The 19,068-nt window shown below is 36.9% G+C and overlaps 1 protein-coding gene across 4 annotated transcripts in view; it reads left to right on the top strand.

Moving 5' to 3' along the window:
* Positions 1-3,881: 3,881 nt before the first annotated feature.
* LOC581568 (protein quaking-A) overlaps positions 3,882-19,068 on the top strand; it is a 100,808-nt gene continuing 85,621 nt past the window's right edge. For 2 of the 4 annotated variants that reach the window (XM_011682933.2, XM_011682932.2), the window contains exon 1: positions 3,883-4,195. In XM_011682933.2, coding sequence (XP_011681235.1) covers positions 3,997-4,195 — 199 coding nt within the window. In that variant the 5' untranslated portion in view covers positions 3,883-3,996. Of the gene's footprint in view, positions 4,196-19,068 lie in introns of all 4 variants that reach the window. The other 2 variants (XM_011682934.2, XM_781557.5) reach the window with 2 other exon arrangements.

The raw sequence follows: 19,068 nt of genomic DNA, 5'->3' as shown, positions 1-19,068 counted from the left end.
AAGGAGGCAGAGATGCGGGATTATCTTGTCGATGATGACGACGCAGAGTTTTGGGAGAACCTTCTTGAGGTGATGGGCAAAGCAGAGCACACGGAAAGAACATGAAAGGGGAAGAAAAATGTAAAAAAACAACAACATTTAAATCAGCATTTACAATTATATATATTACATTCACCTTTTCTGTTAAAGTTATTTTTGGTTTTAGTTTAGGTCTGAAATACCATGCATACACACATTATTACGAACGTGTTTACGACTGATCCCTTTCTGGGCTCAAAGTAGAAAAAATTGAGAATCCTGAATAAGAATTTAGCGGTATAATCATGTGTAAAATAAGAGTCTGTAAAGCCAGTATATTTTTGTTGTTGTTGTGGTGATTAAATACTGAAGAAGAGCATTTCATACCCCCTATTTGCGGTAAGTCCTCAAACTGTCCTCAAAATTATTTTCATATAGAGCAAGATTCGAAAATTCTATTTCTGATACAAAGAATGTATTTGTAGCTGCTCGGCGGATCGAGTTACCAAACATAATTCAGTGTCGGTTTTAGAATCCACCGAACATCGTATGCATTCGCTTCGAATATCTCACAGATTTGAAAGAGCGGGCGCTCCTTGCTGGTCTACCGCCCTCTACAGTAATAAACATTATAATCATGAAAGCATTTACATTTTTTTAAATTCAATCACATCAATAGGCCTCACACACACTCGCGCTTAAGCCAATTAAACTAATTTTGAATCCAAAACTAGTCAATTTGGCTACAATCAAGCCACATTTAATGTCGTAGATTCAAATTGTAAAATTATCAATTCAAATATGAATAAAATGTTTACAATCCAGTCATATTTGACTGAGTGGTAGTAATTTTACCTGAATGCTTAAAAAGCATAACATAATGCTTGTTAAAGTTGTTGGTGAATACACTCTAGTAACTCTGAGGCCCTCGTACGATTTTTTCCTATTCAGAATTTGATACAATGAATATTCTATGCAATTTGTGTTGAATATTCTTGGCAGTGTAGACTGCCTTACATTTCCTCCTCACTTTTTAGCGGAAAGTTAAAAGTAGACCATGCTCATAATGAAGATTGCACCAACCTTATACAATCATGTAGGTAGTTCAGAGACAGAATGACGATCACTCGTAAACAAGTGGACGTTTCGAAGCGGCTAATACTTCGCAGGCGCGGATCCAGGATTTCTTAGGGGAGGGGGCCCAACTTTTTTTTTTTTTTGCTCCCGAAAATTTGAAAATCGCGCCGGCCGAAAAGTCGCTCAGTGGGGGGGGGGGGGGGGGGGGGGGATCCCCCTGGATCGGGTGGTCGCGTTAACCGACCTTTTGTAGCGACATGCTTCTTTATTCACGAACTGTCGGGGTAATTTTTTTGAAATAAACTCCTCTCATCTATACGTGGACTGGCAAAATTTACCCGACACTTTGTGAAAACCCTATACGGTATACGCTTTCGTTTCATGAAACGCGTAACGAGATAACTCGACCGGACTCGATTCCCAATGATTCGAAGTAAGCATTCGGAAAGCTGGGCACACTCTGTGACTCTCAAATTCACAAACTGTGATGTATTTGTTTGTACACTCTGAAATGTTATGAATTTCCCTTTCAAACTGATCCCTCGAGGCTGTTGTTACGATATGAAGGACACGTTGTAACTTTTCTTTACAAAATATCCGGCTAGACAATCAAATTGTGAAAAATAATATCTAAGTCATTTCGTTTGTATATAATGTGGAAGGTTCTTGGATAATACATCAAAACGGTGTAATTCGTCTAATTGTAGTTCTCATTATGAATAGTGATCTCAAATTTCAAAATGTAGGCTTATATCTGTCTTGTTAATGTTTTCTTCAAACTTGTATTCGTCATTTTTTCTGATTTCTCCCTTTATTTAAGAATCTAGGTCAAGTTTTCTGTCAGGGGTCGAATTCCCTTTAATTTACAAACTTAATACCGCTGTTTATAAATGTGTGTGTGCGTGTATAAGGACCATACAGGTCTGCTCAGAGTTCGAAGAAAAAGCCCCCCCCCCCCCGTCCCCCATCCCCCAAGAAAAAAAAAGAATATATATATATATATATATATATATATATATATATATATATATATATATATAAAGAATATAGCAATAAATGATCCTACATACAAGAAGAAATCAGTCTACAAAATGTATTTTTGTACGGAGGATCGATCTTTAATTGTGTTTATATATCAAGGCCTCTGAAATAAAAGGGAAAAGAGCTACCCGCTCATCCAATAAATCCAGTGGGTGTTAGTTGCATAGTATGTTTATATGCTTATACATGTATCAATGTCGTATAGTGGTTCATGCTTTGGACTCTCAATTCACGGGTCGAGGATTCGAATGCCAGCTTGGCGATAACTTTGGCGAGATATTGGTCCACATTTGCAAATCTCCACCCAGGCGTAAATGTTCTCTTTTTTGTAATCCTTGCATGCCTTTTTCAAAATATTAACTAGATATCAAATAGGCGAATGAGGGGCGGGAGGGGGGGGGGCAGGGGCTGGATCCGCCCTTTATTCTCCACTGTTTGATTAACATTATAACTCATCGAATGTCCGCCAGCGACAGAGGTTTGAATTGAGGACCCAACCTAAATATGAATGACACGACTTCCTAAAGGACATTTTCTACTTGGGAGGGGTAACAAAAGGGACCAGTGATTTAGTGGCAATTTGAACAAGTAGCCTACTGGTAGGTTTATCATAAACACCAACATATTCCCCATCATAAACTTTGTGTTATAGCACACATGCCATTAAGGGGCTTGAGGATATTAGGATGAATGATATATATTTTTTAAAATTGCAACAGTGTCATAATTAAAAAGGGCGACATGAAAACTCAAGTACATTTCGTCCTTGTTTTCACGAAGTGACGGTAGTGAGGAAAATCGTCACGCAAAGTGAATGCAATTTTTGTTCACTACCGTCACTTCGAGAAAACAGCGACGATTTGTTTGGGGAGTTTGATTTCAATTAGGCCATAGCATTACTACTATGAATATGATTATGATGATGATGATGATGATGATGACGATGATGATGATGATGATGATGATGAAGGGGGGGGGAGGGGGGGGGGGGAGTTGAGTAAAAAAAAAATAAAAAAATTAACTACCCCCCCCCCCCCCGCGTCGAGAAAAAAAGTATAACGTTTTTAAATTCAATATTTTTTTTCACGAATTCGGCAAAAAATAATCAAAACATAATCGAAAAAGCCAACAACAAGCCCACATTGGCATTGGCTGGAATAACACGTATCATGGCGCTACCTCATTTTTCCAACGGCTGTTTAAAATTATTCGAATATTCTAGAAATGATTATATTTATGGATATTTCAGCCGTCTCTGAACCGATTTTGATCAATCAACGATGATTTTGTCATTAACATTGTATGCTCTTGTATTACTGAAATGATGATATATATATAGGGCCTAGACCCTATATGCATATTTTTCTCCCTAAAAAAAATTATTTAAAAAAATCATTATTATCATTATTTTTTTCTTTATTTTTTTAAACAGATTCCAAGATTCTACTTTGGACTACCTACACCAGAAAAAAACCCACGGAAATAATATTTATAATTAGGAAATTTGTATTCCATCCATAAATCATAATTGAGGGAATTTGGCAGTGACTTCGGAAGTATATAAAAGTAAATTGCCTCGTTAACGAAACTCTGGTGACAAAGGGTGTTTGAACGAAAATATTTCAAGATTTATTTCTTTACACAAAGTCTGACGGATAAGTACCATTATACGTAGTTTGCATGCAAGAGGGCGCACTTGCTTGTTGTGGGGAATTTCGCTGGAACGCGATCGACGAGACTGCGCTAGCTAGCTGCATCTTCGTGTACCGTAATTCGTATCATCATTTATTAGCACAGTACGTATCCAGGCCGGACTGACAGCGGACAACTCTCGTGGACTTACCGTCAAACTTATCGTGAATGTATAATCTTCAAATGTTGCAAATGCAATTTACACCGCCGCCTCAGGCCGCGCCAGCGCCTAACAAAATGAACGAAATGGCAGAAAGACCACTAGTTCAGTGTTCACCAGAATATCTGGCCCAATTAATGAAGGATAAGACATCTTATACAATGGTTTCGAGTATGTTTGTCCACGTCGAGAGACTTCTAGATGATGGTAAGTTTGCAAACTTTACTTGCGTGCATGGGCCTATGCAGCGGCCTGGGTGAGCGTGGCTGCGCTGGTATACGTTGTGTGTGTATGTGTGTGTGTGTATTGAAGCCATAAACTTCGGCTTGTGTGTTTGGGACATGTGCTGGAATGTGGTGTTGTGCTTGTAACTTTCTTACATAGCCCACCGTGCTATGGTTGTGTGGTGCATTTGTATTCAAATGTTGCGTTGTAACTTGTGAAGCTATATTGAGTCATTGCAATGGTATTTATGTGTTCTATAAAAAATGCATAGGCCTAGATTGGTTTCAGACGACACTGTGCTGTGCTTTGTTAGATTATAATTCTTACTCTTTTTAATCCTTGTTTTAGGAGGATAATATTAATGAACGAATGAACTTAGTTGGATTATGAAGCGACAGCCGACGCTAGATCTGCTGCAAATTTGAGAAGTAGACTAAGCTTAGGCCTAGTTTACTTTAAATTCCCAACAGTTTCATCTAGTTTCATCATGTTCATGAAGGAAAACTAATTGAAACATCAGTCATAAATGAATATGAGTAACTTGCCAAAGTTTGTCTGCAGCAAAATTGGTTGTCTTTAATAATTCAATAAAGTTGCAATGTAACAATATTTCTCCCTAAATTTAAAAAAAAAATCAAAACTCATAAAACTCATTGCCAACATCTACAAATTGAGCCTGGAGTCTTTGAGAAAAGGAAAAAACTTTAAATTAAAAAGTGATGGTATTTTCCTCCCCATTATTACTGCATTCCATCACACTCGACTACACTCGTTTTAACGTACAAGGAGTGTTGAGTTGTCATAATCCAGATTCAGATCAGATTCTGCATTTTGAAGTAGAGTAGACCTACTAGAGCTAATCCTCAATTTGACATATTTATAATGTCAGTAAAGTAAACATATACAGTTGTATGATAGGAACATCAAGTTAGTGCCACACATTGCTCATGTAAATATCACATTATAACAGACATACATGTACATGCATAGTTAAAATGTAATCATGAGGAAATCTATAATAACGCTTAGTTTGTTCGAGTTCGGTCACAGGTTGGTTTCATATTCATTCATAAATTGAATCAAGCTATTTACTGATACAGATAGTCAAATGCTGGTACCAGCAATTGTTGGAAAAGTGTGTCATTTTGTTGACAAAACGTCTGATTGATTTGAGATATTAAATAATTGATAAGCACCATCAAGTGAATACTCGAGAGCTTGAACAAATATTGAACAAATATTGAGCTTCAAATGAGTGTCAAGCTTGACACTGTGTTTACTCTGTTCGTCTGTTTATGAATCAAAATACACAAAGGTTCATTAAATATATAGGCATGCTGTAGTGCATTTATTTGCTCCATAATTGCATAAAGAACATGCATTCCAATATGTTTTGATGTTTCTTATTTCTAATTTTTATAATTTTTCCCGTTTCAAAAAAAAAATCTTTTCTTCTCTCAAATTAACTTTCTTGCTGTCTGAACATGGTTTTAATAAATTCTATTAAATTTAGCTTTTTTTTTTTATTTCTGATTACTGAGAAGTGAAAGTGGTCTAAAAATGAAAGTATCATCCACAACACAAGTTGCCTGCTTGTATTTTGGTAGCATTATTTTTCCATGAAGATTGACATTCAAATGTAGATGATGATTTGGTCCATGAAAATGTATTGCATAAAGTTCTCTGAAGGTTATTTTTGTTCCAGCTAAATGTAGGGGTGCAAACATAATGGTTGTCTAGGGAAACAGCAAAGACTTTATTCACAAGTTTTGGAGTATAAGGGGGTCTTAGGGTGTGGTCATCTCCCCTTTCTCCCCTAATCCAGCCAGTCTGCCAATATCCAAAGTGAAAAGAAGAAGCCATCCCTACAAAAACCCAATCTGAGCTAAAAGGACAAGTATGAAAAGAAAAATACAAATCAAGGAGTGTTCCTTTCAATTTTATATTTGAAAGGAATTCTTTAGAAACGGGAGTGTCTTTTAATTATTGTTCAATGAAGCATCTTAACCAGGGCCAGTTTAGTGCTTTAGTATGATTGAGTGTGGTTTCTCATAGATCTACACTGCTTTAAATAGTTCAACCTTCAATGCACGGTCTCTCCATAGCAGGCCCCAATCATGAAAAGAAGAGTCTTGAATAGGAAGCTGTGTGGTGATTACAGCCAGGGTAGCAGGAGGGTTACACTGAATAGGGCTGCTGAAATACCTCAATGGCCTGGGCAGGGCTATTCATCACATTTGCATTTGAAAGGGGTTTCTGGTCACAATGGTCAGTTGTTCAGAAAAGGTCTATTTTCTTCCACCCACCCTGGAATGGTAAAGCCGAGACCAAATTGTTGGTCATTCATAATGACCACACTGTAGGAGTTCCTTTGGACAAATTGTTGAAAGGGGTGTGGTTTATTCAAGTTTAATGAAAGTTTCACATTTCCACAGTGGGCTTATACTTTGTGGATAATAATTTGAACACAGAATCTTGGGCTAACATAATTGGAAGAATTCACAGACTATAATTGGTCCAGTTACATGTAGATATTTATAACATAATCATGATGAATTTAGTGGAGTATATAGCCTGCACTGAACAACATAACTTGCATTGTTTTGCATGTACATGTACTGTACATGCAGGTCGAGTATCAAAGAGATTTATCATCAGTGGAGTATTCAAGGAAATGTTGGTTACCAGATTCCATGAATGCGCAAGGCATGGCTTCCTGTAACAAGGGACAACCAACACCAGGAAATAAGACCTGGTTGATGAGGAAGTGACTCCTGTCTCTTCCCTTCTTATCTGTGTCCAGCAGTACACCTTTATGTATGAGAACTGGCAACAGTCTTTTGTATTATGTAATACCATAGATTGATGAAGCATCAATAGTCAGTGCATGCTATTAAATGTATTGTCAGAGGCAACTCTCATAATTTATAGATACAGTTGAAGGAAATGCCTAGTTTTGTTCAGGATGAGATACATTACTTTGAAATGAGAGTTTACATTAAACAAGGTATTAATTTATATTAAAGCAAATAAAAATACTTGTACATACGCAATCTTGAGACAACACGAAAATAAAGGCTTTTTTCTACAGCACATGTGAAGATGGACAAATGTAGGAAAACATTGAGAAATGACATTTTGTTCTGTGTGTCAATATTTTAGTGAATTAACTTGAATAGAGCATGTTTAGTGTCATAACGAGGGACAAAAATCAATTTACATGCTTGGCGCTGCATTCAATATAAAGTAGGCATCAATATTCATGGTGCAGCTAGAGTATGAAATTAATTTGATTTTGGAGCTTGGATTCTAAATTATTGATTCTTGACTCATCATTACATGTAGAAGGCAATCTGTCATTATTGTGCGTGGTTAGGGGTTTGCAATCCGCTAAAGCCTGTTAGGCCTCGATTCATCTTTCTTTAATTTGTCATCGGGGCATGGAAGTGGGTGTCAAATCTCAGGAATTTACTCTTTACGCCTTTGTTACCTTCATGTACATATAGTGTGGTATACACTGTACATTGTACATGGATAGACTCGTTTTGCTGTCAACTAAATGCTTGAAAAACAGCAGAAGGCGTGGATTTTTAGGTGAAACGTTCGTCATTTTCCCCATGCAATAGACTTAAATCAGTCTTTCCATGCTAGTGCTACTCATCAATTTTAAAGATTTATTATTAATTTATAACGAAAATTCATGTAGAAAAAAAATAGGAAAAAAAAAAGAAAAAAGAATCCTATTGAATTTGTACACTAAAAGCCTCTTGTTCTCAACTTTTTGATGTTTATTTATCCTTAACAGTTCCAGTGAAGAATAAAATAGAAAGACAAATTGAAAATGAAATGATAACAAAACAAAAATTGAAAAAAGAAAACAGCACATGATACCTGGAATTCATTAGATTGGTACAGAGTAAGATGCAAAGCGCAACCATCAACATACACAATCCAACCACATTTGAACTGGTTCTCTTCTCAGGCCTCTCGGTGAGCTCTTACAAAGTTCCATGTCTCCATTGGGAAGACAAGTCTTGGAGAAGCAAGTAACCCTGACAACCCATTGTCAATACTACCTGGTTGGGTCAGAATGCGGAGATTTTGACAATACTGCGACCTTTGACAACCTTTCAAGCATTCTGTCATTATTTGCCTGGGGAGCCTGTGGGACTGTTATTAGTATAGCCTACGTGCGTCTGGCGATCAGAAAATAATGATTGCTTGGTTTCCTCTCACTTTCAAAGTTTTTCGTAATAAACTCCCGGGTTAAAGCCCCACTGCACTACTTGTACAGTAGCTAACTGCTCCCTCTTATAGAAAACAATGCCTAAGCGGTGCCTGTTGGTCCCCCATGATCCTCTCTTTCTTTTGTTAATTGAGAGCTGAGTTGTTGTCAGTGATCATGCTGGGTGGTTTAATCCGCTCTGGCCAAACTAGTACAGATGGGCTTTAAAGCTACCATTGAGATATAATGAAACTACATGTACACACACACACACGCAACATCAAGGACTTCTAACTATAAACAAACGCTCAAGACTGAATGACATCACTTGGGTTTGCCAAACAAATTGTACATTTTATATCAGTACCGGTATATGTTTTTGTCTCCCTGAGTAATTTGTCATTAATGATGAGGAAATCGTAGCAATAGTGCCCCATTAGGTGTCGGTTTCCATGTGCAGAAGGTCATAATTTGCTGACACCACTAGATTATTTAGTGGAAATACCATTAATGGGTGTACAGGTCTTGCACACAGCGAACCCATAGTCCCATCAAGAAATACTTCCTAGTCTCCCAGCATGGACGGTCAGACCTAAATGTACCATGTTCTTCAGGTGAAGGAAATGCATGATGAACAATTCAAAACTTTCAGATTGTTTATGGGAGTTCGACAATCATGGACTTGATAATTACGCTTCTGTAACATTACTATTAATAGTGGACAAGACCAGGAATTCAAGTCAACATTTTTAAAAGTTATTTATAAGCATTTAATAGGCCTTGTTGTAGATTCAATTTAGTGTTTTTCATTCATTTTATTCAACAATTCTTTACAAGTTTGAGCAAAGAAAACACCAATACTGTGAATCGGTGAAGAACTGTTACGCAGATACAGAACGATGCTCTTCTACAAGTCCCTATCTGTTGAACTTACCTTTGTTTACAAGACACTGTGTGTCATTCAATTTCTTATAGCGTATCCTCATCGTATCCTCATCGAAGGAAACCATTTCCGCTCCCAACCTCAATATTTGCCCAGTTCCCAAGTCTTACATTTTTATCTTGTCAGTTGAGCAAACATGTTCCGCCATGGTTTGGTGATAAGGCATCCTGCGTTGCCCAACTTGGAGGATTAGGCCTGATTTTAAGTGTTGTTCCTATAACAAAGATGTATAGGCCTAATGGATCTTATTATGACATCACAATAGGAATAAGAGTGGGGATTGAAATACATGTGTAGGGCTAATTAATGTATTTTGTTGCACACAAGCATTTTGTATGCTTGCTTTCATTATTGGAGCTGTTGTGGGTCAAGTCCAAACATTTGTTGTGCTTGCCCAGTTTGGTTTACCCATTAACAGCATTACCAGTAATTTATTAGGGTTAAATTCCTTCCAATACATTTTATAAATAAAATGCAAAGTTTTGTAGGTAACCTACTTGGAGTATCCTTCCAGGATTTCTAATGGAAATCTCATGTGCAGTAAATAAGCCGCCTTGAATGTAGGCCTACAGGTAGGTTAAAACAAAAATGAAATCATTTTAGGGCCTACAGCAAAAATCTTGTCACTAACTTTTTTTTTGAAGCAGTGTAGGGCCTGTACATGTACATGTAGGCTTAAATCTCTAGAAATAGATGTTTTTGAAAACAGTTGTGATTTAGTGGTTGGGCATGGAGTTAAAGTGGCACGTTCCCGCCAGTGTAGTTATCGCTGCTCTAGTCATCGCCATCTTGGTTCCGAAGATCGACTTCTAATTTGCATACAGCTGTCAATCAAAGAACGCGCGGCCTGGCCTGCCTTCGCCAAGCCAGCTGATCGCTGACGATCGCGACGTCACGAAAGTGGGCGGAAACAGCAGCCGAATCTTAGAGCCGAACTGCGATTGGCATTACTTCGGCACATGTATGCGATAATCGGTATTGTTCGGGCATTCGGAACATGCCATCTGCGTAAGAGCCGTATTCTGTGGGTGACAATAGGCAGCTAGCACCGTCCGCCAGCGGGTACGTATTTTGAACGCCCTCTGGAATACGGGGAACATGCCTCTTTAAAATAGGAAGCTTACACTGTACCCATGTACCTGTACATTGTAGAAAGATACTTTGATTTATGTGTTGTCTGTGTGTCGCTCCCTAGGGTGCCTATATTACCCTGAAAGGTTTCTTTCGAGCCTGATTCCTGAATCATACTTTTTTTGGTTGGATAGTTGGAATAATGTCCCAGAAACATTTGACAGCAGGGAACATCCTGCTTCGGGATGTCTCTGATTGTATGACCTTGTTTCTCCCTCTCTCTCCCACTCACCCCCTCCCCTTAACCATCTCCCCTTAACCCTCTCCCCTACCTAACCCTCCCCATACTTACCACCCCCACCCCCACAGTCTTCCCACCTTCTGCTTTTTCCCCTTTCCAACAATTTCTCTTTCTCTTCCTTTCTCCCCCTCTCTCTCTCTCTCTCTCTCTATTTCTCTCTCTCTCTCTCTTTCTCTTTCTTTCTCTCTTACACTTTCTCTTTCTCTCTTACACTTTCTATTGCTTTCTCTATGTCTTTATGACTTTATCTCACCTCCCCCTTCCTCCTTGCTTTCTCTTTCTCTTTCTCTTTCTCTTTCAATCCTAATTGAGCCTTGAGGAGGAAGGGGGGGGGGGGTGGAGGGAGTATTTTGAATGAAATGGTTTCTCTATTTTAATTTTTGCACCTATGTTCTTCATGTACGCAATCCCCTACATGTACATATATTTGGATGTGTATAAAGTCTTGATCCAGGGCAGGTCCAAGCTATTTGGATTGTGACGTACGGGACATTCAGAGACTTTAAACAAGAAATAACAATGGATGAAATTATTTATATGGCTATCTTTTGGTATGAGTCTGTGGCTATTATGGGCTAGTTCATTTGTGGAAAGTTTTAGTTCTGACCAATTCATAAATTAATTTTTAATGTAATTAATGTGCTGCGTGACGTACGGGACCAGAGAATTTCTGACTTTTTCAAAAATAGGTTCGTCGTAAAAATTCTCTGAATTTATTAAGTTATGAGATTTATGGTAATGATATCTTAATTCATTATGGAATCAAGCATTAATCACAACTATAACCATATTTTTCTGACCTTCCGTTGTTATGTAATATACCAAAACATAAATGTGTGTATGTGACGTACGGGACACGTGACGTACGGGACAACTTTTCCCTATGGGAAAATGCATTGAAATGAAGAATTTTCGTCAAAATTTGTTAAATATGAACAATTTTAACTTAAATCAGTGACAATTAGAGTGTTTTAGAACCCAATTAGATCCTCTGACCATCACTCTATATCCTCTGTGTTAATTTATGAGGTAAATCAATACAAATATTACTTTAATAAAGAAAACAAATTAAATTACATTCATACACACACACTATATTACCATTTTTATTCCATTTACCCATCTATCATGTGCAGTCATGCTTCTTTTCTCATTTCTTTTATCCATTCCATTCAACAGTGCTACATGTACATGTACATGTAAATGTTTTAAAATAATAATTAATGAAGAAGATGAACTTGAACTTTAAAACTTTTATTAAAACTTGTTTGAAACACAGGGGCACACTCGGCACATCATATTTTGTGAACAAAGATACAGTACATTACAAATATGAAATCTTTTCTTCATAGCTTGTTTGAATTACTTGATAGCAATATCATAGAATTTTGAAGGAATTCAAAGATAACGCTGAACTTCTTATTTTAATCCTTTTATCACAGATTAGAACATGTACATGTATATGTTGCTGTCATTTATTCAAGAATTTTAATGTACCGGTACATTAATGTACATGTTTGTGAAAGATGGATACAAAAATATAAATCTTTAATGTATTTTGTATTGATTAAAGACATCTTATTAACACCACCAGATATAATAAATTAAAACCTTAAAGGTTTGTGTGACCTTTTCCACAATTCAAAAGATTAAAGCGTAATTCAACAAAAATGCATGGGTGTAAAAGTGATGAAAATCCTAAGTGGGTGAGAGTGAGAGAGGCTATCCTTCCTTAAAAAGTTATGATTTAGTTTTTAGGAGATCAAAATTCCTGAGCTGGCTCCATAACATGTACATGTACTATTATGAATTACATATTTAGCATCCTGCCAATGTTGGGGACATCAACTGGCAAAATACCAAAGTTGATAATACCAGGGATCTGGCTTGAAGACTAATTACATCAATAAATATTCATAATTGAATGGCACATGCCTTTAAGACTAAAACAATAACAACAACAGTACGAGTAAATTCCTAGAAGGGACCCAGTTGGAATGTTCATATATCCCTGTATACAACAAGTTTCCTAACACATATATATTCTCCTTTTGGTCATTTCCTTTTTTTCACATCTTGCATTGGTTTTATATGGGGTTGTCCCGTACGTCACACACTTGTCCCGTACGTCACATTTCTTAATTTGATTATGTAATCAACACAGAATTTTCGTAATTTTTGTTAAACCTATTTTTTGTTAGGTATTCATCTAAATTAGAACTTCCTAGAATATCTTTAAAAAAAAAAATTATTTTCATAATTAAAATTAAACAAATTAATGTCAAATTGTGACGTACGGGACATCACACTTTGGAACCTACCTCATTTGCATAATTAATTAATTTTGAAAGTTTTTATATTTTTTTCCTATTTTCTAGTATGATGGTCTACATGTCCTAAAATATTTAATTTTGAAAAAATAATTCAAATGAGATACAAAAATAAAAATGTAATGTCCCGTACGTCACGCTAATTAACACAAATCAAAGTTCGTGACCTTGGCATTCTTCGTATTTTGATAATTTTTAATTTTTTTTATCAGATTCATAAAATTCATAGTTTCAGCTTTAAAATGATGTATAGTTTGTTAAATATATATAAAGATGAAATTTGACCCCCAGAGGGGACAATAGCTTGGACCTGCCCTCCAATATAATCGTGAGATTTGTTTTCACTATAATCGAGATGAAATAATGCAGGTTACCATCAGAACCCTGTACTCCAAGAGGAAGCCTGTGATCCAAAGAATTCACTCTTTTTCCTCTGTTGCTTCGATGTCATTTGTAGTACGACTGGCAGCCAGCCTGTGGCTGTCTGCGCTGCACTCTTGTGCTGTCTCGTCAAGACATGACCTTTGACATTTGGCTCTGTGCTCTCTTAGAGAGCCCACCCCCATTATTCAATTAGTCACCTAATAGCTCTAATGACTCACATTATGCAGATTCCTCTCTTGGTCTCCTTCTTAAGAACGAGTGTCCGAAACCTGTGTAATGGAATCCATTATCAGCTGATTGCCCTTTAATTACTGTATTAGTGCACGGGGAAACAGAAAGAAAGACAGAAAGAAAGCCGTCTGGATGCATTAAAGAATCAGCTGCTAAATATGAAATCATGTTTTGCTCTACTCGCTACATGGCATTACACTCAAACTTCATGAATGTTATCTGGAATACTCTAAGTCTCTAAGTAGTAAGCTTGTGGTTTTCAGGAAATTGGCCATATACATATAAGGAAATGTTTAACAACATTAATAGAATACACGTAGATTGAAAGTGATAGGATGAAGCAGATAATGGTCATGATGTCATAGTTACTGTACGTAGCAGTAATTGGCAGAAGAACTCAGGTTGTGTTGCATGACAAAGCTTCTATGGGGTGAGTGGTTTGGCAATATTGTCACCACTTTTCCACAAACAAATCCTGTTTTCCACTGAAGAAATAAAACAAAAACACAATTATAAATATACTCATAATTCCTGTAGGCCTACATCCAATTTGTTATGTAAACTTGTTTTGGATAGTATGCATGTGTAGGCTTGCATATGTTTACAAGGAAATAAACTTGTGTACAGGCTCATACAATACTGTTCTGATTTTTTTACTGAAATAGATCGCAAATACATTTATTTGTGATGTGGCATCAAATTTTACATTTATTTTATATTTTTTAGGCATAGATTCAAATTGCAAGTTTGCCTGCAGAACATATTATGGAATTGCTCTAAATGCTGTAGACTTGAAATTAAATCTGATATTAAAAAGAACTACATGTAAGTGGTGTTTTATGAATTTATTTTTCAAGAGGATTATTAGGAAGGAAAAAAATTACATACCGTACAACTTTATTAGCAGTCTGGTCTGTAAGACACAAGTATTGATAATGGTTTGTTGCTTTGCATGACACACAAAGGATTCTACATGTTTGCCAAACTGCTTTGTTTACCTTTCCTCTCACTGACATCATGTGTTATCTGGTTGTTTGATAATATAGGATCATTCAAATACACTTTAGCAATTACTTTGAATGAACTTTACAGACCTGATTGTGTGGTCTGTGCACACAAAGAAAAGTGTGCTGGTATGCCATGCTCCATATTTTCAGTCATGGTAGTCAGATTTCTGGAATTTCTTTGTTGGTTTCTAAAAAAGGGACAAGACAGATCTTGAGCTTGAACTTGGCTTTATCATGACCCTAACCTTGTCATTATTGAATGCACTGTTCAACTCATGTTCATATTTTCTTTTTTCTTTTTCTATTTCCTTTTTCTGTTACTGTAACGTCAGTGTCGCTAACCTCTTTGAAAAGTGCATTTATCCCACATGAAATCCCACATGTGGGACTGAGGAAATCAATAGACAGCAAGATGGGAATTCAGGTGGCGGCTTTCAACGAGTGACTTGATTGCGTGGCTCGCAGTGGCTGAAAGAGAACTTGGGAATTGTTTTTTTGAGGGGATCCCAGGATGGCGATGGACTGTCTGTTTGTTCTATATGTGGGACTATTGATCCGGGAATCTTAATGAAATGGGGGTTTTACTGTACACATTGAGTGATTGTTCCTCCCCCTCCCCCTATCGCGATACCTATCCAACACAAACAAAGCGTAGCATTCACAGTCCTGAGGCAAATTCAATTACATGCCCTCGTTGCTCTGTTGATGAGATAGATGGACAAAATGGTGGTAGAGTCTTGAAGAAATCACGACAAGATGTTTTGATTTCTTCGAGTTATTGCAGTAAAATCAATGTTTGGAGACCGGAAGACATCGGAACGGCTGGATGTCTTACGATGGTATTGATTGGGGTGCTGCTGCGGGGGCAGGACTGTCTGCCTGCTTGGCTCGTTGTTTGCTCTCTACTTCATGCTCATAATACCCTCATACAAGCAAACTCTTTTATCCCACGTGAAGATGATTTGTAGTATTCATTTCATCTCACGGATTATATTTCACTCTGCTTTGGGGTTAACCTGTTCTTTTTGAGATTGAAAAAGTAAGAATAGATTATTGGCCTATTTAAATAGAGGAAGTACTATGTTGAAGCAAAAAAAAATAACGATTGAGGCGCCGATGTGTGCATGGCAGCAATACCAAAGTACTCTAAAGCAAAGAGTCATCACAGAGGTCAATTATTTAAGCCCCTTATTAAAGTTGGTCATGTGTTATGTCATGATTTAGAGGTCAAATGAAAGTTATAATATCACAGGATGAATTTCTACTTGTTGCAACCATTTGTTCTGCATTCATATCATGGACAATCTCCAAGAAATGTGGCAATGGTCTACCCATCAGTTAAAGGTACTATGTCCCTTTTGCAGCCAACCTCAAATTCTGTAGAACTTTGCAGGAATTATGAATATGTCATGTATGTCCTATCTGTGAAATTTAAATGTTAGCAGTGTCCTCATATTCAAATTATGCAAGGAAACCTGTTTACTTGCTAGATTTCACTGTCAGACACTATTGAGTGACTGACTGGCTTTTTTTCTTCTTTGGTAATAACATACATGAAAAGAGTTGTAAAGGGTACATGAGCATTTGCCTACATCAATAACCCACTTCTTGTGATGGCCAAGATTAAACTGATTAAATCTTTGCGCATTATAAAACGTATGACCATTCGGTACAATTGTCTGAAAATCAAGACTATTACTTTTGGGCTCTATAGCCCTAAAGTCGATTTGACAACTATTAGTCGTTATTTTCTCACTTGAAGACATTTTCAAGCCCCAGCTTTTTTAGGGAAGTTCTAAATTAGTATTATCTTTCAAATGCAGTTGGAATTTAACTTTTTCATTTTTTTGGACTGCAAATGGGACATAGTACCTTTAATCTGAGAACAAAAGAAAATAAAATGTAGCGAGTTGAGGAAAATAAAGTTTTCTCTTTGTTTTTCTTTAAAAGAAAATCAATTACACATTATTGTTTCCAAGTTGCAAAACTGTAGATGTGACCCCAAATAGCATTGTTTGAGAAGATACCCCACTTGTACATGTACTTTGTGTAGCATGCCTCATTAGTTTAGCAGTCAGAACAACTGCCTTTCCATATAAGGGCATGAAAGTTGGGGTCACTCTCAGGCTGTCACTGGCATTAGCACACATGTGCACAAACCTACCATGGAAAGTAGGCCTCAAGTAATACTGGATCTGGGATGCATACTTGCTAGTACAGTTTGACAATGAGTGCATGCATGCATTCAGTATTTTAGAAAGTTGCTGTATTCAACTGCATTAGTCACAAGAATACTGTATTTTCTTTAAAGAATGAAAAAAGAAATGATCAACAGAAGGGTATTAATCAAGGAAAGATTTGGAAAAGATGAGGAAGATATGTACAAGTTTATAAAGTAATGACATTTTAATGGAATATTTAGAAAAAAAGCACAAGAAATGAAGGAAGCGAAAAAAAGATGGATATACATGTATAGGGGAAAAGAAAGCATATATTGTACAGTTTGTAGTCAGAAGGAAATTAATTAATTTGTGTTAGAGTTAACAAGTAAACAGCCTTCAGGCTCTGAGCAGATACTATTTGAACGAAAAGAACATTATTTCTGCAGAACATCTCACCTGAAAGAGAAAGAGAGAGTTGAGATGGGGGGGGGGGGGGGGTGGGGAGAGCTACATCAGACTTGCAGATGGCAAGCCTTTGCCAAGGGACCAATTAGCAGATCTTGCTTCCCCTGTAATTGCATTAGTATATCCACAGGGAACACTTTTCATCATCAATCCATCTTATGGACAATTGATTTTCTAATACAATTAGGCACCTGATACTTGTGGACATTTTTCTTGTGTATATTTGAAGGGAAAAATCCACAGACATGCATGTAGACATTCTTAATCATGCATTAACGCTTGGCCCTTGTACTTTTGAAGAATATATTTTATTTCAATATGAGTGAAGAATGGTTAGAGAATGAAAGTGGGAAAAACAAAGCATTGTTCAAGAGGCCTGTTTGTTTGATATTATGATGAATGTTATAATGATTATGTGTATTACAAATGCATAAATACTGCAGTACAAGGGTGCTAACGGAAACATTTAGCACTAGAAATAGTAAAGTGGACATACTTAAGACTCTTAAACAATATGTTGAGTGCATAAATGTTGGATCAGTTGAAGCTGTTTTCCCGTCTTAATTAGCATTTTCCCAAGTGATTTCATGACCAGACAGGAAACAGATAATTTGTTCGGGCTAGTTAAAAACTCGATTCCTTTGATAACCTTATATCAATATACTCGTGAGTCATAACGTGACTCTAATTAACATTCAAACTCTATTATTGAACTATCTACATGTATATACATACATTACTGATTCAAAGCACATCTATAAAGCACATTTGATGTCCCATTCATGTTTGAAGTTGAACCGTGTTATGAAACGATGGAAAGCTTCAAGTTCATGTACTTGTGTAAGTGAGCTGTTCCAAATGCATAGGGCTGTTTATATGGCTGACTAACCCAATCTACCTGCTCTGCGGTGCTGAAAGAGTGGCAGTAATTACAAGACTTTTGATGACGTTCTAGATGAGGGGGCAGATGAACTGTCATAGAGTCAGCTTCAGTAGAGCGTTGAGGCCTAGCCGAGAGCATCATCAGCCTCGCAGTTTTCTGCAAGGATAGAGGCACACGTTGGATTAAATTTGATGATTCCAGTTATCTTGGGCGGGCTCAGAAAGCCTTGCATTTCTTTAATGACACCACCACCACGCATGTATGTGCTTAACTCCTCACTGATTCCTTTAATATTCTAGGGCATGGAGGAAGGTCTGAGTCATTTAATGTCAAAGGCTTGACCTCCTTAGTCCGTGGGTAGGTTAACATGAAAAAAAGGAATTAAGCTAATGATTGCTTGATGAGAAAGTAGCTCAAGCGACTCATCGTGGCAGTTGGCAATCTCTGGATGAGTTCATGCATGTAATATCTTCCCCCTAATATTCTCATTGATCTTGCCTTTCAGTTGCTGATATATACATGTAAGTGTATGGCAAAGTTCATGAAAAAGGGCAGCAGCTTTATTCATGAATTCTTGCAAAACTGACACTTGATGCTGATCACATTATACTACCAATCTTCTCAAAACCATCAATGGGATCACAGGACCATAATCAATATTTTCTGAAATAGGAAAGAACACAATTTTGTAGTTTGACAGCCTCCTCTTTTAAACAGCCGTGATAAATAGGCCTGCATAAATGAAAGTTGGTTCTTAATGAGTTTCATTGAAACCAATAACACTATATTTAAACTGTTTATCATTTGTCTATTTGATTAATTGCTTAGAAAGTTATTTTCATAATTCTTTGAA

This window comes from Strongylocentrotus purpuratus, unplaced genomic scaffold (assembly GCF_000002235.5).
Source record: "Strongylocentrotus purpuratus isolate Spur 01 unplaced genomic scaffold, Spur_5.0 spur5_scaffold_21, whole genome shotgun sequence".
In the NCBI taxonomy this organism is placed as follows: domain Eukaryota; kingdom Metazoa; phylum Echinodermata; class Echinoidea; order Camarodonta; family Strongylocentrotidae; genus Strongylocentrotus; species Strongylocentrotus purpuratus.
The sequence above is the reverse complement of the archived record's forward strand: the minus strand, read 5'-3'. Positions and strand labels throughout refer to the sequence as shown.